At 38.2% G+C, this 24,129-nt stretch overlaps 1 protein-coding gene across 1 annotated transcript in view; it reads right to left on the reverse strand.

The window, feature by feature from the left end:
• Positions 1-80: 80 nt before the first annotated feature.
• The window catches only part of AGO2 (argonaute RISC catalytic component 2), a 53,951-nt gene continuing 29,902 nt past the window's right edge, over positions 81-24,129 (reverse strand). The window contains 18 exon segments of the mRNA XM_035888977.1: positions 81-963; positions 1,295-1,494; positions 2,320-2,421; positions 4,721-4,855; positions 6,057-6,251; positions 7,406-7,496; positions 9,845-10,004; positions 11,915-12,032; positions 12,035-12,038; positions 15,074-15,207; positions 16,962-17,084; positions 17,445-17,564; positions 17,745-17,876; positions 17,879-17,897; positions 18,994-19,081; positions 21,655-21,789; positions 21,921-22,057; positions 23,421-23,602. Coding sequence (XP_035744870.1) covers positions 855-963; positions 1,295-1,494; positions 2,320-2,421; positions 4,721-4,855; positions 6,057-6,251; positions 7,406-7,496; positions 9,845-10,004; positions 11,915-12,032; positions 12,035-12,038; positions 15,074-15,207; positions 16,962-17,084; positions 17,445-17,564; positions 17,745-17,876; positions 17,879-17,897; positions 18,994-19,081; positions 21,655-21,789; positions 21,921-22,057; positions 23,421-23,602 — 2,184 coding nt within the window. The 3' untranslated portion in view covers positions 81-854.

Consider the following 24,129-nt stretch of genomic DNA (forward strand, 5'->3'; position numbering starts at 1 on the left):
TAACTGCCCTAAGGTTCATTTATTGGCTGGCCCAGGTAGTCGGTTGTTTGGTGGGGTGGGTGTTTTGTTTTGGTTTTTTTTTTTTTTCTTTTTTTAAATGGCACATTTTCTTTTGCCAATCTAACTGGACCTATTAAAAGCTTAGGTACAAGTTCATTCTTTTTTAAATTTTTTCTTTAGCCTATGAAAAACATTTTCAAATGCAGCACAATAAAAAACATTCAAGAACAAGCTTCAGAAAATACATTTGCCCTTAGACACACAGAGAATAATCTTTGTAAGACAGTTGAAAACCAGATTTTTGTCACTCTTTTTCTTTGAAAATAAAAATTTTGTAAATGCATCTATAATAATCAAGGCTTCATAAATAGTCAAAAAATGGTTTGCTTTCCTTTGTATTAAAAGCTAATTCACAGCATTTTAGCCCACCAAACTTTAGTATGAATTAGATCTTTCCAAATTATTAAAAGCAATTCAATGAATAGCAAACTGAATGAGGAGTTCTGTGGGTTGGGTTGTTTTGTTTTTTGTTGGTTTTTTTTTTTTTCCCCTAAGCCCTGAGATCACAGCTCTTGATTTAACGATAAAATATGGGTCTGTTTAATACCAAGCAGCTTAGAGATTTTTGGCAAACCACATTTCCAACAATAGCGGGGTTTGGTACAAGAATGCAGTTCATAATCAAGTCTGAAATTCTGGACGGAAGGCTTTCTTGCAAATGGGAAAAAAAGAAATTAAGATGCATCACTCATTGCTGGCTGTCACTGTAGCTTGGGCAACTGTTGGTCTAAGTGCAGCTGGTCTCATGTGAATCCAACTCTGTATTGTACTGAGTCGCTAAACATTAAAACATGTCAAGCAAAGTACATAGTGCGCAACGTGTCCTGATGAACTTGAACTGCTTTAGCAAGTGCTTGATGATCTCTGCCATTACTCTGCCCGGAAGTGTGGCTTCCTTCAGCACTGAAAGAGAAGGGAGGTGGAGAAAAAAAAAAAAGAGGGGGTTGGGTGTGGGGGGAGAGAAACCCTATTTAATCTGCCTCTCCTTGCATACACTGTTTTTAAATCATTCCCTTCTTCTGAACGGAACAGTCAAAGTGAATTACCCTTACAACACCACTGAAGCTCAGAAGCATACAGCAACACCTACTGTTTTCCACAATGTAATTCAGTGGTAAGGCCAAATTTACCCTCAGTCTGCTAACTAAGGATACTATTGACCCCAGAATTAACAAGCCCACTTCCTTCCTGCTTCCTTTCCAATTCTGTAATAATTCAAAACGATGCAACTCACCTATCGTGTTCTTTATCCACCAGATGATACCTGGCTCTGAAGGCAACCAGGTGCGCGTAATATGCTGGTGCGGGGATGGAAACAGAACGAGTGCAGCGTACGTACGTATGACACAGCTGGTAAGTAAGAATCTGCAGTTCATCTGAAGAGAAACGATTGTCATCCCAGAGGACGTGGTAATGAGAAGGTCTGCTTGTTCCCTGAAGGCAGATCATACAGGACGTCAGCATTTCAAAAACATTTCTTTAAATTTCCACCTCTGCAGGTGAACTGCAGTATAACCGGCCGCTCCCTCAAAAATCACATGCGAGCAATTCTACATACTTCAGCAAATTTGTCCTTTAGAAAGGCAAACAACCTCCCACCTCGCTCCCCACGTAACTAACCCCTTAGCATTATTGGATAGGATTGCATTTTCTAGAATTTCATCCCTTTTACTGAAATTAAATCATCTTACTGAAATGCACTTTCATCTTGTGAAACTTAGATCTGACAAAAAGCCATCGTATAAAGTAGCTTTAGGCAAAACATTAATAGCTGACAGCAATCTAACTTGTGCTCCTACTGAATACGCTTTTTTAGAAAATATCAAATGCTGGCTTTCAGTACTATTGTGGATTAAAAGTTTCTGACTGGGAAGAAGTAGTCACAAGAAAATGTGAAACTACAATGGTGCTATCTAACTGTATTAGTTGTTTCCTAGGAACTGGATGCACCTTTCAAGAGAATTTAATGCAAGAGACAGCTCTGTAAAATAGTCCAGATACCTTTGCTGTCATTCAAAGCGTCACACAGGCAAGAGAAAAGCACAATAAACTAAATGCACAGGGTGTGCTGTGTATCTATTGAGTTTTGTTATTTCTTTCAGATTTTAACAATGACAGAAGAGTGCTTTTGATGGCACAGATGAAAAGCCGAAATACACAGACAGAAGCTGTATCATTTGTCTCCCGCACGAAGAACGTGGGAAATACCAACAGCCAGCGTTACCTCTGAAAGTTACCATCGCACACAAAATGTTGTACCTGAATACCAGCATGACTACACAGGTAAAAGTCAAACTCTGATGGATGGGTGATTTTTGTGTCCACTGTGGTACCCGCTGGAATGTTTCCGCTTTTTCCAACCTGTAGGAACAGAAAATGCAAATATAATATGGCACACACAAAGTTTTTTCTTTTCAGCTGTATAGTAAGGAAAAAACACAAGGAAAAACAATAATCTGTAAAAAGCAAAAAGTCAAGAGAGAATGAGCAAAACTAAACTGTTGTTCAACTGAAAGTCTGGAGTGTCTCCACTATGAAGGCAAAACAAGACAAGCTGCAAAACCTTCTTAGAAGTTACCTAAAAAGATTAGCTTTTCTGATTAACGTAAAAAGAATTTCCTGCAACTGATTTGTCAAATTCTTTTCACCTTCCCATTCCAGGCCAGGTTATTCTTCTGTAATTTCTCTTGTTTATACCTGAAAGAGGACAATCCATAGTTGCAAGACAGGCCTCTTCCTCCCTCAAAACCACTTTACTTCAAAGCAGAGCTTAAAGTAGTTTTTACTTGAAAACAATTTAACAACTGTAATCATAGCATGTTATCAATATAAAATCATAGAATCGTCTAGGTTGGAAAAGACCTTTGAGATCAGGGAGATAATTCGAGATAGCCAGCATGGCTTCACCAAGGGCAAGTCCTGCCTGACGAACCTAGTGGCTTTCTATGATGGTGTGACGTCAACGGTGGACAGAGGGAAACCAATGGATGTCATCTATCTGGACTTCTGCAAGGCCTTTGACACCGTCCCCCACAACATCCTTCTCTCTAAATTGGAGAGCTATGGATTTGATGGGTGGACTGTTCGGTGGATAAGGAACTGGCTGGATGGTCGCGTCCAGAGGGTAGTGGTCAATGGCTCAATGTCCGGATGGAGACCGGTGACGAGTGGTGTCCAGGGCGATCAGGTCTCCCCTCAGCCTCCTCTTCTCCAGACTAAACAACCCCAGTTCCCTCAGCCACTCCTCATATGACTTGTGCTCCAGACCCCTCACCAGCTTTGTGGCTCTCCTCTGGACATGTTCCAGCAACGCAACGTCTTTCTTGTAGTGAGGGGCCCAAAACTGAACACAGTATTCGAGGTGCCGCCTCACCAGCGCCCAGGACAGGGGCACGATCACTGCCCTGCTCCTGCTGGCCACACTATTCCTGACACAAACCAGGACTCTGTTGGCCTTCTTGGCCACCTGGGCACACTGCTGGCTCATATTCAGCCGGCTGTCAACCAGTACCCCCAGGTATTTTTCCGCCAGGCAGCTTTCCAGCCACTCTCCCCCAAGTCTGTAGCATTGCATGGGGTTGTTGTGAGCAAAGGGCAGGACCTGGCACTTGGCCTTGTTGAACAGTTGGCCTCGGCCCATCGATCCAGCCTGTCAGGTCCCTCTGTAGAGCCCTCCTCCCCTCAAGTAGCCAACTGGATTTAACTCCATTCACTCCATTAACTTCATACAAAACCACCTTCGTGTCAGCTTTAGAAGTTACTAATTACTGCCTTGAGGCCTAGTGGGCTTCAAATGCTCACAGAGAAGCCTGACAGAAGGGAAAAGAACATGAAAAACCCTGTCTCTGAACAGAGGCTTGCTATCAGGAACTCTCCATTTACAGCAATGACTCCATCCGAGACGTGGGGAGTCTCCTCTCTGCCCCGAAAGGCGGAATCAAGTATTTCTACATGTACTTCACACAGATGCAATAACAGCTATCAAACACTCATGAAACAATTTGAGATGTTCGGTACTACAAAAAATGGGTTGTGACACTTGATAGGCCCAAACCGAACTCCACCTGTTTAAGACATTAGACACCTACGATACCTTAAAGGTAGCATGAGTGGAAAAGAAAGCATTCTCAAAGTACAGGTTTAACCTTACCTAACAATTTCAGTGTCTACATCTCAGCTGGTAACCCAAGAGTCATTCTATAGTCAATGGCAACCAATGCAGTGACCTCACTAGCACTAGAATCAAAAGAAATGTGCCTTAAAGTGTGTTGGGAATACTAAACAGATCTCCATTTACCACAGAGTGCCTGAGGTAACTGTTCCAGATGTAGTCATCAACACTATAAACCAACACTACTCAGATCAATCTCAACCCTTGAGGATCTTGAGACGGTAAAAAAAAAAAAAATTAAAAGAAACCCGAAAACTTTAATGAACTTGAAAAAGGATAAACAGACTTGTTGAAAGGCACATCCTGCTTCATAAAAGCTTCTTGTCAGCTTATTATATGGGACAGAAAAGGAAGGTTTTCCTCTCCGAGTATAAAGATCTCACCCACTACGATATGTAGTTCTTCCACCAAGTCTCTTACTGCTTAAATAACCAGTAAGTGATAACTCGGCCGCCTTCTCAATACGTGCCGGTCACAATTAGGACATACCCGTTCTTTATTATCTGTACAGAAGAGTCTGGTGTGATGCCTTTTCTGCACAACTATAAATGTAATTCCAGGCTGGTAATCCTTTTCTAGTTTAATGCATGCTTCTCTGATAGCCAGCAATTCATGATGGAGAACCTGAATCATAAACATAAACACGTATCGTAAATATGAAAGATACCTATCTTACAGATTACTTTTATTTATCTACAGATTACTCTAACTTATCATGTTCCTTCTTGCACTGTCACTGAGGGTAATGAGATGTCAAAGCACGCAGGATCAAACCTTAATTTCTTCACTTAATGAGAACAAATTAGATCACCAGTTTCCTGAGCCAGGCGAGAGCTGGCTCCATATTTGTTCAGCTCCAAGCATGAGGCTTGGACTAATAAGCTGTGTGTCAAAAATCTTTTTAACTGCCAAATACAAATGAACATTTAATTAGGCTGTTGAATATACAACAGCCTAATTATTTTTCAGACTAGCACAAAGGATAAAATCCAGAATTGCTCAACTGCATGCTCTTTCCCAGCTCTGTGAACTCTTATGCAGGACTACAGTCATCAATAAAAACTGAGAGAGAAGTGCAATAAAACAAAAAGCAATGATTTGGGTTAATTATAAATTAAAAATTCAGCGAAAACCAGTAATAAATGGGGAAAAAAAAAAAAAACAACTATCAGAGGTTAATGCAAAGATTACATTATTAATTCAAGTTTACTGAGTGACCTTTAATCCCTTTCCCTTGGATTTTGAGAAGTTGACTAAATTCTGTATCTTTTAATTTATATATAAAAATACTGGAAAGGAAAGCGTATGTATCTTTAAAATATACAGAAAAATATTTCATCAAATATGGTACTTGTAAGCAAACAAAATAGAAGACAGTATTTGTTGAATTTTATCAGGAATGAATTAAAAGTGTCAGTGTGAAAATAGAGCGTTTATTAATCCTGGTTAAAAAAGTAGGAAAATTAGCTTACGCTTAGTTTTTCTTTACTGTCCCTGTTCTATGGGACATAGTTTGACCAATATATCTTGAACAGGTCACAGATGTTGAACGTAATGTGAGTGCTAAAAATATACTTTGTAATTTATAATTTTGCAAAGGGGAAAAATATTTTAAGAAGCTCATGAAAAATAGGAAAACACTTTCCCTGCTCTGCTTGGTTAGAATCCAACAGATTGGTTGAGGGAAGATTTGCTGAGAGTATACTTCCTTTTGTAACTCCAACTACATAAAACTACATTACTAACCAGAAAACTACATAATCAAAATATTAAAAAAAAAACAACAAACAAACAAACAAAAAAAACCAACAAAAAACCCACTAACCTGGAGAAACTGCCCCTCAGAAACGCCATCTCGGTAGAAGATTATACGAGTTGGTTTAAATCTGGTTGATTTGTAGAACTGAATAAGCAACTCCCTGACCATGGCAGCCAAATCTTGAATGATTTCTTGGCGGTGCTGCTGGACCCGAACAGTGGCACAGTAACGATTAGGATGAGCATCCATGCTTCCTACAACCTGTGGAAAAAATGCTTAGTATCAAACCAAACTTAAAAGCGCTTTAATTAAGATATTTCACAAAGATAACTGCACTCTCTTTTTAACAGTATCTTGTAAAATAAGGGGTTGACCTAGCAAAGATGTAGTCAAAATCATTACGTGCTTTGAGAGAGCTTTGAGTTTAGTCTACCCGTGGTAACATACCCTGCTGAAACAGAAAACTTATTTTAAATCTGTAAGACTAATTTCCAATTTGCACCTACACACAGTTAAAAAACCAAATACAGTTTGGAGCACTGATACCATGAAACCATTGATTTATAATTAGGACTGCAGCATAGGAATATGAGCTCCTGAAGACCAAGTGCTTTTCTGTGACACTGAGGATGAATCCATAAAACTGAAATGGTGAGGCACCACAGAAATATCGACACTGCTTGCCAAGGGAAAGGATTTTTTCTGTTTATGAAACATCAAAATTCTTATATTGTAGAAATGGCATTGAAATTAAAACTAAACCAACAAACAACTCCGAATTCCCTATGTCCAAAATCACAACTAAGCACATCTCCACCTGGTTTTCCCTGGACACACATGTGTAACCTTCTAAAACAGATATTTGTTTATTTAGCACCACAGGCCAAGATACTGTACATACTGTCACCAAAGATCTGCAGAGCCAGAGCAGCCATTACAGGTGTGACACAAAACAAGTCAAAGGCCCTTCCCTGTATTTAAGGAGCACATTTCCAAGAGATTACTGCACATTCTGTCTTGTCAGGAAGCTTGAATCCCCAAAAGCCACAGCTTAGCCACCCTAGTTCCCCATCAGTAATGGGGATTCCGTTAAATTCTTAACATTTTTAACTGCTGAAAAAAACAGATTTAAACATGCACCAGCTTATTACAGGTTGCTGATAAATATCAGCTAATAGAAAAGCTCCTCTGTGTATTAGCAGCTCAGGCATTTTACAAGTGAATACACACATTTAAGTAATTGATATCGGAGCAATCTCTCCAAAGTTTCATTAGATTCCTGCAGAAAAATAATTTATAATGCTGTAATTAGGCAATCAGAAGGAATGGACCACAAGAATTGAAAGTAATAAAATGCATTAGAGCTGAGCAGCAGGAGAGAGCAGGGGTTAAAGATCATTACAGGATTTACTCACTGCAGCAATGGAAGGCTTTTTTCCATCTCCAGCTGGCGGATGAGTTACATCTGCACCCAGGAATATGACAGGCTGTTGAAATACTGGTGGTCTGATAAAGAGAAAGGAAATTTGTAAAAGCAGCAAGGCTTACACCTAATCAAGCGCATTGTAACTCAAGTAAATAGCAATCTCTACCCTTGCAGTGAATCAGTCAACAATTTGCACTTGATCAGAGTTGGTCACTTGTAATTAGAAGTCCTAATTAGGGTTCTCCTACTAAATAGCTATGCTTTAAAAATATGCCTAAGTAATTGTTACTTTCCACTAAAAATGAGTTAAAATACTCCTTTTTTTTAAAAAAAAAAAAAAAAAACTTGGAGAACTGCAGCCTTTATTAATTAGACCATAGAAAAGAATAAAAGTTGATTCCTTAGCATCAAATAGCATTGAGAAAATTAAAAGGACTGTGCACATATACAGATGCTCTGATTTTGTTTCTGAACAAAACCCTAGCATTGGTAAGTACAAAAATTGTGGATATCATAGATATTATTTTAAAAGTAGATTTTTTTTTTAAAAACTGTATTTCAAAGTTTTAAACAAACCCTTAAGTTAAGATATTAATCCACTGCATCAACAGTAGAACACCAAAACACTTCATTAAAAGTTTTAAGCTTTAAGTCTGCTCCTTAACAAAACAATTTTAAACAGGAAATCTTAGGCTACCAAAATTTTTTTCATGTGTCTGTGGGTGTGTGGGGGAATGGTTATGTAGATAGACTCAGCTGTTTTCAGACCTTCTCTAAAAAGGAATTTGAAGGTAATTATAACAATGTAACTTACAATGCAATTATACAAATAAAAAGCTGTTCTATTCCCATCCCCTCAACCAACAGAAAATAATAGAGTTCTGTTTTAAATACCACAAACCTGCACTTTTCCAGAACGCCTAGGTGTTGTGCGTAATTGTGCCCTTTTTTCCCCCCCATTTACTCAACTCCATTTCCATGAATGCATAGTTTATTGGTATAATGAGGAGAATTCAACTTTCTGGCCATATTATTGTCAACGCATGCCACTTAACAGAGACCTTATGTTTATGAATCCAGCATAAAACTACTCTGAGGATGTGTGTGTTTCTGTTTTGCTATCACAGCAGTATCTTTAACTCCTTTTTGAAAAACAAAAACAAGAGCCAACAAAAAAACCCACTCTACATTTTTGAAATGCATGCTCTATAATACGATGATTTTTAGTTGCTTTAATAGGAATCTCCAAAAAGCACACTACCCAGGCTGATTCTGTTCAATCAACAGAATGTAACAAAATAAATAAATAAATAAAAATATATATCCCTTCTGATAACATGCTCTTTTCCCCCCCCCCTCCTTAAGTACTTGTTGCTGGATTATTTTGCAGCAGCTGCCTTCTGCCTAGCCTAAATACGTCATAGTAAAGATTTGCTTATCTGTGCAAAACAGAATGTTGACTTCTGTGGAACAGGCTCCCAAGAATGATGTAGCAGGTTATTCCCTGAGCTCTCTCTATAACTTGAAATGCAATGATTGTAAAAGTGCCATCTTTGTATGGATGTAGAAACCTAGCTGTCCATTTTGATTAAAGTAACTTTATAAATCTGAATGCCAGCCTTCACTATCCTACACAGGTAAGACAAAACAAGCTATATTTTTGTTCATTCTTCCATTAGAATTTCTTGTCACTGATTTTTTTTAATAAAACTGATGAGAAGTTTCAATTTAAGAACATTTGTTTTAAGATGATGCACAAAGCAAATTTAGTCTTTAACAGCAAGGTCCCTCCTTTTTTAGAAATAAGATATTTCACTCCCACTCATCTAGGCACAGGACTTCAGTGACATGTCAGATACGGAATTCAATCGTATCAAAGCAACTTCACAGAACACAGTCACAGTATAACTTAAATCTTACCAGTGTAATACTAATAAGAAATTGCAAGGTAAACTGGACCTGGAAACCAATGAAGAGTTTTCTGTTCCCAGCTTTTGGCTTTCTAAAGGTCTATGTAAGTTAAGACATACAACAAAATGACGAATCTTGACCACAATGAAACTGTAAAGGAAAAGGCACTACTATTCAAGATGGGCTCTGTTTGTTTCTGAAAACTCAAGGCAACTAAAATATTACAAATTTTTCATCCAAACAATAGTTGTATACATCAACAGTCAGATTGCAATAACTATATTTTTATTAGAAAATTTCAGCTGGAACAAGCGTTTCTCTCCAGTCTTCGTAACCTAACTTTGGCAGGCCTATTCATTAGAAGCCAAAAGATAGTTTGACTGAAGGGTCACTTAAACCAAAGCGCTATGACTACAGATAAAAGCACCCAGTGATCTTAATACGATGCATGTTCTCTTTACAACACAGTAACCTCTTCACAACACGGTATCCTCTTCCTCTTTGAAAAATGGCTTACCTTCCCTGTGGCAGTAAAATATTATTTACGCCTCCTAATTTGACATTTATTTTTAAGCAAAGGTTAGACAGAGTTTGCGGTGTTGTTCTTTGCACATTTTTCATCTGCACGCACTGCGTAGCCATTCCCAGCACAGTGTCGCCAACACGCTTCACCTCCGCTGCAAAATAAAGTAAAACCAAAAAAATTTTGCATATTGCAAATCAAACAACGTAGGAGACATTAATTCAGTGACAATTAACTACACCTAGAGTTTTAGCAAAGTGGTTGTTTAAGCCACAAGGAACAAGGAGAAACTTAACCCCTAAACCCAGCCCCAGCTGACAGCACAGTAACTGGGTCCTAAATATAACTAAAGGCACTGTTGGTTTATTTTAACTAAGAATTTTTAAATTATACTAATTGTAATTTTAAAATTATAGAGTTTCAGCAGCAGCACGGAAAAACCTCTGGCTAATGAAGTAGGTAATGTGGATAATATTAGGATGATGAGCACTTGTCTCACTACTGAACACCAGACTCATAACGCAAACTTAGTAGTAACGTGCTGAGTAATATTCAGCCACCCAGTTCATTGGCTCATCACAGCAAGTTTATTACTTGCATAAAAAGCGGCCATAAACTGCATAAAAGCAAAGGACAGCCCACAAAAACTCCAGCAGAAACTCATTAAGAACTGTACTTTGCAAAAGGTTAAAGCAAATCCTATTGTTAACAACAAAACTGAGACTTAAAGGCTTTGAGAGCGTCATACTCTTACACTCAAGAAAAGAAGAAATTTAGGCTCCAAGATAAGCTCGGAGAAGATGCATACCCCCTTTGGCAACAGGAGAGGGAAGAGAGGCTTTTTGAGGAGCAGGGTGAGAAGAGGAGAAAAGACAAGACTGTGGGTATAGAAGTGCAAGAGTCTGGAAGAGCGCAGGGAGAAATAAAGAGAGAAGATTAGAGGGGGCAGAAAGAACTATAATTAAAGATAATGACAAGGAAAGCAGATGAGAGTGGTACCACATCCTTTCAGTGGTTAAGTAAAGAGTCCCCTTTTAATGCCAAGCAGGAAAAGTGAAAATGTCGTTTTGCACTGAATTTCTATTGAACAAATTAGAGACGAGCCACGTCCTTTGCAAGGCTGAATTCGGGGGGGGCAAAAAAGGTACGATTTCGTTAAGGTTCCTTTTTTAATCTTTTTGTCTTACATGAGATAATCGTGGGAAAAGAAAGTTAGGAAATTATTTTCTGCTATATTAAATTGGTGAGGGATGGGATAAAACAAATCTGCAGCTGCTTGGCAGATCTCAGCCATTAGAGAAGAGAGATTTCATGAAGCTATGGGAGAAAAATAGTGAATGCTGCTGCAATTAGGCAAGGTAAAGGAAAAAAGGAGGAAGGCAGGAGAGGAAAACGAGCAGTCCTGCCTGTAGGAAGAGCTAGTTAAAAGCAATATGCACAGTTTATCTAAAATGTGTTAAAACCTACATGTATGTGCTATGTAAAATGCATTAATTGTCAATCTGTTCCCAAAAAACAGTTTTAAGTTGCTGAGTTTCCACCTTCCATGCATCCGTGTCCTCGCAACCCAAGAGTTAAAAAACTGAAAGAATAGGGATTGGTAGAAATCATCTCCTTCACTCAATGTTTTTTGCCAAAGGGTGATGGTGTAAGCAGAGATGGTCTAAAAGCTACACGATTCACGAGATCATTACTCTTCAATCACTTGGAATAGCACACAAATTATAGTAAGTATATTTTAATCCACTGCATATCAATTTCATTAATTTCCACAAAAGCCCTGGTTTAGCTTTCTCACTCACAAACTGCATTTCAAACGCAACCAACAGGAAGAATGTGGAAAAGCAAATTAAAAGCATAGACAAAAATAATGAAAATAATTACGGTCTTAATATAAAACATCATGCAGCACAAGAAAAAGAATAAAATTAATTTATAGCCCATTCCCTACATGGAATTTATACAGTTAACCCAGAATTAAACTTCTCTCACTCAGACACTTCACAAAAAAAATACATGAAATTGTGACCCAAACACACACGCTTATGATTTGCACTTACTGACCATAGACTGGTGTTTTTCCTGGCAAAATTACTACAACAAGCTGCAGCCCAGTGTAAGTGTTTTTGAGATGTCTGAACATGGGCTCCACACTGTCAGCTCCCTGTGCATATTTACAGTAAAGGACCTAAAGGATGTAGATAAATACATTAGGTTCTCAGGTAGCAAAATCCATCTTATTTTTAATGGAACGATCCTGTTAACCTTGAAGAGTTGTGCTGTCCAGAAACCTGGGAATTTACCCCAAGAGCATCTTTAATTGACTGTGCAGTTTTAATTGACTGTGTTTAGTCACTGAAGGAAAGACAGGGGAAGATGAGGAAATACACGGTATAAATAACATTACTATAAACTTAATTGCCAAAGCAAATTCCATCTTATTTGATCTTTATACAGGAGTTACTGTATAAGCTACTTTTTGCAAAAACCACTGCAACGATGCTGTTTTGGATAGCCTGCTCTACCATACTTCCATGTGGTACTACCACTGCAGAAATGGCTGGAGTTCCTTCTTTTTCTTGGTGAGGAAAACAACCAACAGAAGTTAACAGCAATTGTGTCTCAGCGAATTGATCTAATATCAACAATACTGCACAAGAAAACCTTGCTAGATATCAGAAGAAAGCTGTCCTCTGAAGGTGAAGACAAGCCTTCTCCAAAGATGGTGTAGATATGAGTCACCCTTTGATGGAACTGGTCAGAAAAAGACAACCTAATTTTGTCAGAGGCTTTTTATCAGTGAAGACTGCTTCAGGCCCCCTGCTAGCAGCTTGCCTCCTTTCTCCTGGCTCTTGTTGACGTGGTAGTGTTTGGCTATCTTTCCTTTTGAAGGGACACCAAGAAGACACCGTGCCTGTTGTAAGCAAGACAGTCAAAAGCACTTCAGTGTAGGAGTCTAAGGCTGTATAAAGTATATCCTGTCTGGAAAACATCTTCAAAGTCATGGCTTCTCCAGGTTAGATGCCTGCAGTCAATGGTGCATGAGTAGTCTCTAAGTCCCATCCCCATAAAACGAAGACAAGATGAGCAAGTAGTGACATGTCACAGTGCAAACCTGTAGAGCAGAGTACTTGGTGCCATGGGACCGACATCCACACTACATGTGCTTCTGGGATGTTTCGTCAGAGTGGCTGTGGTCTGGTGCAGTGGGCTGAACATCCATTAGTGGCTGAAGCACATTCTCTAGTCCAGTTTTATCAAAAAAAAAAAAAAAAAAAAAAAAAAAAAAAAAAAATCCACATTGTACACTCAAGACTCCTCCTTGATGCAGAACACGGCCTGGCAGTTGGTGACCATCAGGAGCATCACTTCAAATATTCATTCCTGATCCAAACTAAAACACTAGTGGCAGGTGCACTCAGAAATGTCCTTCTTCAGTGCTTGGTTTAATGACCAGCATAATAAACACGTGATTGCAGGCAGCAGTGCTTAACTAACATCAACGCTGACAAAACCCCTTTTATTATTTTGGAGCGGATGCCTCCATAGGCGTTTAAAAAGTTGCTCATCTTCACCAAAGGGTGTCAGATAATACAGCCTTACCCACTGAGAGGGTATGAAGATTTAGTTTCTTCCAAACCTATCGTTAACTTTCATGAATCATAAGCCTGTGAGCTTCATCCCTGCAGCTTGTGGCTTCTTGCAGAAAATAGGCGCATTAAGCATTTTCCCTGGCAAAACAGGCACTCACCACTATAAGCAGAAAGAGTCAGTGGCAGAGCATTCAAGTCTAAAACCACACAGGTTTTGAGCCTTTAGAAGTCCATCGGTAAGTATGGTGTTTAAGATGAAAGGTTCTTTACCTCTCAGGAACAGGGTGAGCAGGATGATTTTGAAGACTTTTAGGAATTTTGAAGGTGTTTACTCTGACATATCTACAGCAGCCAAGTTCCAACTTGCTCAACAAGATGTAGCAAGAGGCAACAAGATGCAATTGGATGCAGCCATATTCCTAGTATGAAGGAATGTCCTTTCACAGTAAGGACAAACCCCATCTAAGCCATCAAATAATTTTATCTTGGCTCATTATGTTGAAGACTTCTGCCTGTGTCTCAAACTTGACTAACTTCTCCCACACAATATGTCCACTAGAAGCAACAGTATGGAAGGGAAAATTCTCTGGCAGTTAAGTTCCTGCCATGTACCTGGAGAGAAGTCCCTAGCCTTACCTTTTACTTTTCTTCCCATTGTGTAAGATTCCCACTGTTTGCTCACCACTTCTTAGGGAAAAAATTCCCAAGCTATTTGGCAAATCATCTAAAGGAAGGGTGTTATGGCAATACTGTTGCTATGAACAATCACTGTCTTGCATTCACCTTACAAAGAGTAGCTGAGTCACCTGCTAGGGCAGCTATAAGAGCTGCACTTGCCCATGCATGAAGGGAAAGCAACTGCATGCAAAAGAAGGAATTACACAATCCATCTACACAGGTACGCATGCTTTCCCTGAGCCAAGAATGGTAGATGTCACTTTTAACAACAGCCTTTCAACAATCACGTTAAATCCAAACATAGAGAAACCACCTCTGAAAGTTTCATTCAAATGCTCAGAAGTCAACAAAACAACTGGTCTTACTCATCTTGCAAATACAGCAACTTGCATCTTACGGTAACTCTAGAGGGTAGAAAGCTTTAGACAAAAATTGGATTGTTTTTTAAAATTTTCCTTTTAAATGAGTTCTGCACGAATAAATCTATTCCCTATAACCAGGAAAAGAACCTAAGATGACACACATTAAATTTCTCTCCTGAGACTCTTGACAAATACTTAGTGATAAACACCATCACTGTATCATTTCAGTCATCTTAAACTCTGCCCTAGCATAAATTATAAATTATATTATAATTAAACATCATTATCATATAATATCATTAAACATCATTTCGGTCATCTTAAACGTTACCCTAGCATAAATTATAAACTCTGCCATACAGTATAAATTTTGCTTTTGGTAAGTCTGATTTGGAGGATTTCATGATGCTAGCATTGAAATCATATTGGCGTCATTCAAAACAAAGAGAGAGAACTTCAAAAGCACTTTAAAGATGTATTGCCGTACTTTAAACAATTTAACAAGATATATATTCTAAATAAATAAGTGAAACGATGCTATCTCCATACATAATAAACAACAAAATCACCATTATATGAAACACACTTACTTAAGATGAACTTCAGTGCATTGGCGCTGGGGAGCAAAGCATGCAATTGCCCAAACCTTTATTTCAATTCCAGTGTGAAACTGTTTGTTCCTCATGTCCCAGACTCCTTGAACTGGTGTAGCAATCGCTTTATTCTGGAAGTGGAAGCAAAAAAAAACAAACACAAAAACAAACTAAAATCAAAACGCTAATGCAAAAATTGATTCATGCTAACAAAAATCCGTTATGCTTCTGCCTCCCTCCAACTAGCGGGCTATTTATATTCGCAGGTCTTTCTACCATTCAAACATCTATCCTATCTTATGAAGATCATTCTGTCATTGTACTAAGACAACTTGCTAACCTGGTGAAAAATAAAGCTCATAAAAATAAAACTCATATTGTTCATTTTTATTGTTGATGGTTTCCTTTGGTTAAATAAATCAGCAGGAGACAGAAATTACACGTGGATAGTAAGTCAGATTCCTGCTTGGCATGTAATGTTAACAAGAACGTACATTTCTACAGTGACTTTACAACCGCTCAGTGAACTTTCCAAGAGCAACTTAATTTAAGTACTATCAATATTTTACACATCACTAAGTAGAGGTAAGTAATGGTTCGATGTCACTCACACAACTCTAGAAAAAATGTGAACAAGCTAACAGAAGATGATCAGTTATTCAACTTTGACCTGTGCAACACTCTCCTTCCCATCAAGCAGCCATTACTGTGATGGATTATCAACAGGACAAGAAATATAATGAGATGACTAAAGTAATTCTGGTGATGTTAATTACCTTAATAAGTATTAGTGTCCCATAAATGTTTTAGGCAAGTTACGGTTATGTCTGCCTTCTCATCTAGCAGCAACAACTAAAATTTATGGGAATTTTTCAGGAGACACCCACAGATTTGATAATTCATTTTGCAAAGAGTTGTGTCCACTGAAGGCAGTACTTCCCTGACTCTGACTTTCCATCATTCATCTGCCATTGAGCTCTTGTTCCCCTGGCGCCAGCATAGTTCATGAAAGCACTCTCCCTAATCAGGCAAAGACACCTGGGTTACCTTAACCTGTCAGTGAAGAAAGGTTTGAGCCAATTTGCCCAATTTTGTCCAACGAGCTTTAGGTAGAAGATGCAAGATCCTCTCCCACTGCAGTTTTATGGAGGTAACAGTCTGATTTGTGCATAGGGACAGAACTACCTTCAGTTGGCAATGCATGATTGAGAAGAGGTTCATCAGAAGCCCTCACAAGTTATCCCAGCTATCCAAGCTTTTATCTTGCATAAAAACAAGACATGTTATATAATTGATAGAAAAATCCTGTTTCTCAAGCTGTTTTTGAAAAGACACCACAGTAGGAAAATTATGTCAGAAAGGCCATCTGAAAAGCCGCTGTAAAGAAAGAACCTGCAAGTAAATACTCCAACAGGAAGAAATGGCTCTGGAGAAAAACATGCCTTAAGATAGTTGCCTTAAACACAGCTGCTCCTCCCAGAACACTCAAAAGCAACCAGAAGTTCAGGAAGATTTCAGAGTTAAGGGAGGAAAATATAAACAGTAGTAACTGAAGTTGTCTCTGTTCTTCTCCATACACATTGATTTGAGCCACTACTTGCAGGTTTCTTCTTGCAACACACAATAAAGCAGTGCATGAAGGAAAAATATGCACATTTTTCTCTTAAGATTACATAAACACATTTTTAACCTAGCTTTACTTTCCTAAGTAAAGAAGCAGTTGAGGGAGATGCAAAATGATTATTACATTTAGGGACTTTCAAAACTCAAACGTTACACCTATGATGACTTTTTCCCCTTACACCCACCACCATTCATTTAAAACAACCTTATTACAGAAGTTATCACAGCTGATACCAGATTGTACAGTATCTGTTCAACATACCCTGCCTCCATAGAGGATTGAAGGAGGCTGTAGGACTCTACCGGTCACATCCGTCATTTCATCTTTCACCATTATTCCAAATTCACGAACATAAGGGTCGGTATTAAAACTCGCGCTCCGCATCTGAAATTAAGAAGAATGAGGTATTTCTTGCAGAAAAAGAAGGGTTTTTTTATGAGACCTAAAACTTTCTGAGATAATCATATTTGGGCACATACCCCTTATACATGGGTGATGCCATGCATCCAAAGCCTCTGTTAATTCCACTTGGATACATGGATGCCTCAAAATTTGAAATAAAGCACCAAAAAAGCCACTTGAAAACCTTTTGTGAGAATGTATTTCCCTCTGATTAACGGAGAAAGTCTTACAAAAACAAGCTCATAATCTGCGTACAGCACACAAACTATTCCATATCTGCTAATGGGAAGAGAACAATTAAGCCCGTTACCATGCTTCACTCATCTTTGACAGAACACTCACCAATTTGCTAATCTCTTCTTGACGGTCAGGTGCTGATCTGGCCGTTGCTCGAATCATAGTGGAAGTTTGATTGTCTGTGAGTTTCTTTATGCATCTTTGTCCTGCCACTATGTTGCACACCTACAACATCCCCACACAAAGGAAGTTAAAAAACACAATGCAACTGGTTTTGTTTGGGTTTGGTTTTTTTTTTTTCATTGCTGCACTAGACCATTTCTAAAGTTGGCTACTAAAAAAAGCACTTTGTCAACGTTTGACCCCCCCCCATTCCCAGAATATTTTATCTAGAAGTTTACTTGCCTCAAGAGGAAGGTAGGTGTGTTTCTGCTCTTGTCCGACTTGTAAACATGGAAGGTGAGGATAGCGTAAAACTAATTTGTGCCTGTCCTTAAAATACTGAGCTACAGTGCATTCAACTGTTTGTCCATTCTCCTAAAATGCTGAAGTGGGAATCTATTGGAAATCAAATACAAAGACAGGCCATTACTTTATGCAGAATACTTTCCCACACTTGCTCAACACACCTCTTGGCACAAGTTAAGCTTACTGGAGATTAAGCCTACCTTGCTGAAATGATGCAAGTGTAATTCTGTAATTAAGATTCCATCATTGCCACTACCATGCGTTTTCTAATAGTACCACAGAAAGCTATTTCTCTAACGTTCTTGATACCTGAAGCTATAAATTAAGCTTCCTAAGAGCGGATGCCTTAGAGACAAAGACTAATGTTTTCTGCTTATCTGGGATACTTGCAGTACAATGTTTTTTGATATTCCATGCGCAGCAAATAGCAAGCCTACCCTGAGTCACAAAACCAATTACCGCTTCAGAAATGCATATATCTTTCTGTACATTACAAATATATTTCCATATATACACACACAATTGCCTATACTTACATCAAGGTGACACAAATAGTCACATCACCGAAAAAGCACGAAACAGACCCAAAACAATTAAATACCAGATTTAGATATTAATCAGTTAACTTCTTGTAAAAAGCTGCTATCAGTTCTGTTCCTTGTACTACTTACATATGGTGCGTATTTTCCCCACTTTACTTAAAAATGGGAATAAATACCTCCAGATTCAAGTTATCTGCAAACCTCTGGTTAGTGATTAAACATTTTTTCCAGAAGAAAAATAAATAAGAAAGATTAGAAGGAATATCCCAATTGGCACTACTTTTCTACTCAACAGTTCTGGGAAACAGTACGCTACTAATAGGGCACCCTATTCTTCCAATGTTGAAGAAATCTGTAAATTAAAACAAAACAAAAAACAACACACAACCCAAAAGAAAAACCAAAAAAACCCACCGTGGTTTTAAAACAAAGCAATTGGTTCAAATGCCATGACATTCATTATGGAATAAAAATAGAAGAAAAAGAACAGCAAAATTGGGAAACTACTTTGAGGTATATTTTAAATATATTGACCAAAGAAAGTAACATTTTTCAAGACAAATTTTCCTATGTCAGTAAGGCAGGCAAGATGCTTTTCCAGCCTGAGATTAAACACGTGCTTAAAAAGAAGCAAAATACTTTACGTTTGGTGACTTGCTGGTCGTCTGGTGACATTGCACACTCTGTACTTTCTTTTCATTTGTCCACAGTGTGTTATCTCCACCTTTAGACCTAAAAATTGGAAAAACATGTATCACTGTTTCTTCAAAATCAAGGTGTCAGCCCCCTTAATCGCTACACAAAACGACTTAAACTGTGTAATAAAGCTACTCACTATTTAGCACATTCTCAGAGCACCAAAGTGTATCCCAGACAGAACTCACAGAAAAAGCCAACCCTTACGGTCTTAAAATTCAAAACCCCTGACCTTCAGCCAAAGTTCAACAAAGAATTTTAGAGACAAGATGAAACCCCAAAGCCCCAAAAGTTTGAAGATTAACACATTCTGTGAATACCAATTCTGTAGCTCTAAGGAAGTCCAGGATGGTGGAAGGACAAAAAGGGCACACAACCTCCTTGAAACAAAAAGCTTGTTTATATTTTATGTCTAAACATATGGTGTCTGTGAGACCTCCAACTATTGCAAGCAACCCCAAACTAATGATCTGGGGGGCAGGGAGAATACCCATACAGCCTCTAGAAGCCCATGGTAATGAGGCCATGCGGCCTGATTCTTCGTGAAGACAAACATGTGTTACAAACCCCACTGGCACAAAAGCTGAGCCCACCTGAAAGCCAACAACTTCTAGAAGAATAAATTATCCACCCCAAACCAGCACAACACAGCTACCTGCAAAGAACTGTTTCTAATTTACCATTGCCCACAAATATAAGCTTGAACACAGCGTTTTCATTTATATTACTTTCATGCTTAGGCAGAAACAGATGTAGGTGGGCTATTAGAAATAGGAAGTTGAATGTGTGGGAATAGGAAAGAGAGGGCTGTAGACAGAAATTCCTTATATATCTGCAGGTGTGTATCAACTCAGGCGGCTGCTGAGTAACAGTGCATATTTTCCCTATCTGTCAAAGGCACTAACAAGTTGCCAAACAACATACTAATCTTTCCACGTAAGCTGTTATGGCTTAAAGTGCCACCTATTATGAAACCTTCAATAAATATCAAGTTTTCATGAATACCTCCAAAAGCTGTATCACAGTATTTTCGTTAAAAGATAAACCGTTACTTCAGTTTACAACTGGTTTTGCTGCAAATTTGAGATGAGAACTTTCATCTGAAGAATGAAAATCCTCATGGAAAAAAAAATGACAAAAGCAGATGGCAATTCAGTGCCTGATTACTTTTTCAAAACACTTACAACCAGTCCAAACTCAGGATTTATTTATACTTTTCTTGCTAACTTCTAGTTGGGCAACAATGATTTTGTGGACATTTTGTGGAAACGAGAAAGCTAAGTAATAGATTTATCGAGTTTGTTTTTCTTTTTTTAACTTGCTTTCTTTCTATCATGAAGGACAGACCTCGTTTTTCCAGAAGAAACCTTCAGCGAACACAAACAGTAAGATCCCTTCCTCCTACTCTTTGATTCAGTCATTACATATTAGAATAACTAATTTAATTCCAGGAGACTGTATGTACGAAATATACTGAAGTATGCAAAAACCACATTGCTAAATTATTAGTAAAATCTGGAATATGAAAATCTTGACATCAGTAATTGGAAAAATTTAAGATCAGGCAATTTAAAAAAAACACAAACAAACATGAAATTCCAGTGTTCATAAGCGTTTTTAAATTATTAGATTACGAACTGCAGTATCTCTGTCATGGAACTGGGACTGGCACTACCAATATGTTTCACTTTCAAAAGTGAAGAATATGACATTTTTGTATTTCTAACTCTTAATTCGTATCTACTCCAGAGACGAGGGCACTTTAAGAAAAATAAAGCACTACAGTAAATGTAAATTCTCAATACAATAAAGCAATATTCATGTGGGAAGATAAAGGAGATTGACATAATAAGGTGCTTTTTATGCTGAAAAGATCTCAGTAGTACCTCTGCACTGAGGTGGTGGTGAGGCACACACAAAAAAAATGAAATAAAAAAAGGTATGTCAAGAGAACCTACACTTAAATGAGAAGAAGCTTGCACAAGTCACAAGCCAGTAACTAATCTCACTAAAATAAATTACCATCCACCTACTAAAAAGTTTTAGTTCATCCCATCACTTAGAGTAAAACATATCTCCTTCATGGTTGCACTAAAGCGTTTTCATTAAGGGCAAAGCTAATTAAGTTACCCTGTATTTGCCACAGGTAAAATGCACGTGCATATATATTTACCACAGATTCTCAAATATGTAATAAGTTACTTATGTACATACCTGAGCTCTAAATGTGTCTGGTTTAAAAAAAAAAAAAACTCACTTAACTTTCTATATTAGTGATTCATCAAATCTGAGGCCACATAGTTACCTGAACTCCCCCAACTTTGCTTATATCCACAAAGTGACTCTGTCAAGCTACAGAGATTAAACCTATGAAGTAAGAAAAAAGCACAAGTAGACTGAAACATAAAGTTGATCAGCAGACTTCTGAAAGTCGTCAAATATATGGAAGTAATAAAATTATTCTTGCCTCTTAGTTTTGCTCAAAAATGGTGCTCTGTGCGTTGTGATAACCTGTCTCCCAATAAGGCAACCGCTATAGAATGTATTTTAAATGTGTAGTGGCAACACATCAGACAGACTAAAACAGTTTTATGTAATTTAATTATTACCTTTTATTTCTTTGGTAAACTTTACCCTTTGGGAATCTGTCAGAGGTTTTTGTTGTTCTTCAATACTTTTGAAGTCCAAAACTTCACACACGAACTCAATAACTGGCTGTGCTTTGTAAAATGCGGTTGCAGATACTGTAGACAAAAACATTAATGTTGTATTACAACAATACCAAGGAAATTTTTAAGAAATACAACAAATGGAACTAAATATTTGCCTTTCTACTGAGAAAGGAGGAACAAGAAAACATTTTTATAGGACCTACCATCAATGTTTAACATCATTTTCCATAAAGAAGGTCTGACTGATTGATGGAAGCCAAACCAAACTTCTCTGCCACCACCCAATGGATTTGAGCACCCTTCTGATGCTGTAAAAAAAGATCGCCCCACAGGAGTATATCTGCAATAAAGGAAAGAAATTCAGGTCATCAAACTAAAGCAAAAAAAAAAAAAAAAAAAATTGCAATAAAGCCACAACTAATGCAAATTCCTATTCACAAAAGCACAGAAATGTCAGTGTTTCAAATTACCAATGTTCTGAGATTCCTGTTGGGACTCGGGTTATACCTCTCAAAATCCAGCTAGTTACAGTAAGAAACTGGCTACTACTCATGTTTGTTTAAATTTATTTTCAGTATACTCCTTGATATGCCTAGTAATTCAAACAAAAAGCATTACGAATTTTTTTTGTACTCTTAAAAATTCAGCTATGCTTCAATAAGAAAGTCATGAAACATCTCTGCTATGAAAACAACAACGTAATAATCTCTCCCCTTACTCGTGCAGAGCCTCCTCTGAAATCCATGGAAACTTTGCGTGGGTGAACGACCAATCTAACAAATATTTTTATGCATCTTCCATCTTGGTAATTCGGTACTGCACACTTAATATCAAACTAATCAAAACCAGCACCAATATGTTTCTCTGCACAAAGCTGTGTGACAAACTAGTCTGGGCTGTTTTCTGTGTTGCAAAACCTGACTACAAGTTTTTACTGAACTAAGCTATTCTTTTTATCCTTAATGTGAGGATAAAGTCAATGTACCATAAGGCTATTTAAAGATACTTACATAAATTTAAGTGATTTTCCCTGTTTAGCCCTTCAAAATTGGAAAGTTCAGCCCTGCTAAGCTCTGTTCTTTGTTTTCCAATTGAATGTAATTTGAACAGTGGTCTTAAGTGACTTGTTTCATGGCAGAATTAAACCTAGTATCTCTCTTGGGTTTGACTGCAAATGCTGTAGATCCTACTTGCTTGGAAAAAAAACCAAATAGTTTTCAAGGTTTTTTTTTATATAAAAATATCTACACTGGGTGACAGTACCTAGCACAGTATCCTTTATACAAAATTGACAATAAACATCCGCCCGAGGACACATAGGAGCAGAGTAACAAGTTTTTTAAAACCACCCTTACATGTCTACAACCTCCAACTACTTTCCACACCAGGAGGGCTTCCTTCTCTGAGGCCTACAGAGAAACAGGGTATGAGCAAGATGGCAGGGCACCCCTGACCTGAGAGCACACAAACATGGAGCGAGTCTGAAGACCAGTGGGGAAAGGGACTTGTGTCCAGGCTGGAGGCTACTAATTCCACCGTACGAGCAGAAAAGCACCCACCATATTGCCTCTTGCTTGAGCATGCCTTCTGCTAGGTAGCTATTATTTTGGATGAGCTATGAAAGCACGTCCTACCCAAAAAGCCACTGAAGCGATTCAAATAACAATGCAACCTCCTAAACAACATCAAGGTCTTCCCCTCACCTCATGGAAGGCAAGTGCCTCATCACTACATCCAGTGCCTGGATGGTTTCAAACGGGACACTTGGCAGCCGACCAGAAAGAGCATCATGTAAAGCCTGCAAACTCACACAGGACATCCACTTTATAGCCACCTTAAATATTCTGTCCTTTCCTTCTCCTGGCAGCGTGACCTCCAGCTCCACCTGCAACAATGCCAAACAACAAACCAAGATGATTCTTTCCATTTAAAGGGGAAAATGGAAGGGGCTTGGAAAGGACGATGGATTCCTCTGAACAGCGCTATAAAGTACGGGAGGAGACAAAAAGCAATGATGAAGAAACAACATACATTAAGCACAGCCTCTTTTTACAGCTAGATCTTTCCAAAGGTGTATTTCAGAAAGCTGGCGTGCTTCCCAACTGGCATCTATCTCCCTGTTTGAGGCAATGTTATAATTTGGAAGTGCTTGCGTATCAACAGGGAGGTCTCCATGAAGATCCGATAACCTGATTTCAGATACCTAACACATACTAATGCATCACCGCTCACGTCAGCTCCTGCATGCCTAAAATAAAACATGGTCTGTTGCTACCTGCCAAGATTCACAAATTTCTGGTATTTGCTCTCTAGAGTGCCAGAGTGCTTTATGTATTATTACTGTAGACATAGTTCAAATGAGAGAAAATACAATCCACAAGGAGCTTTCAAAGAGAAAAAAAACCAAACAAC

The sequence above is a fragment of the Egretta garzetta genome, unplaced genomic scaffold (genome assembly GCF_000687185.1).
Source record: "Egretta garzetta isolate BGI_Z169 unplaced genomic scaffold, ASM68718v1 scaffold441, whole genome shotgun sequence".
Classification (NCBI taxonomy): Eukaryota; Metazoa; Chordata; class Aves; order Pelecaniformes; family Ardeidae; genus Egretta; species Egretta garzetta.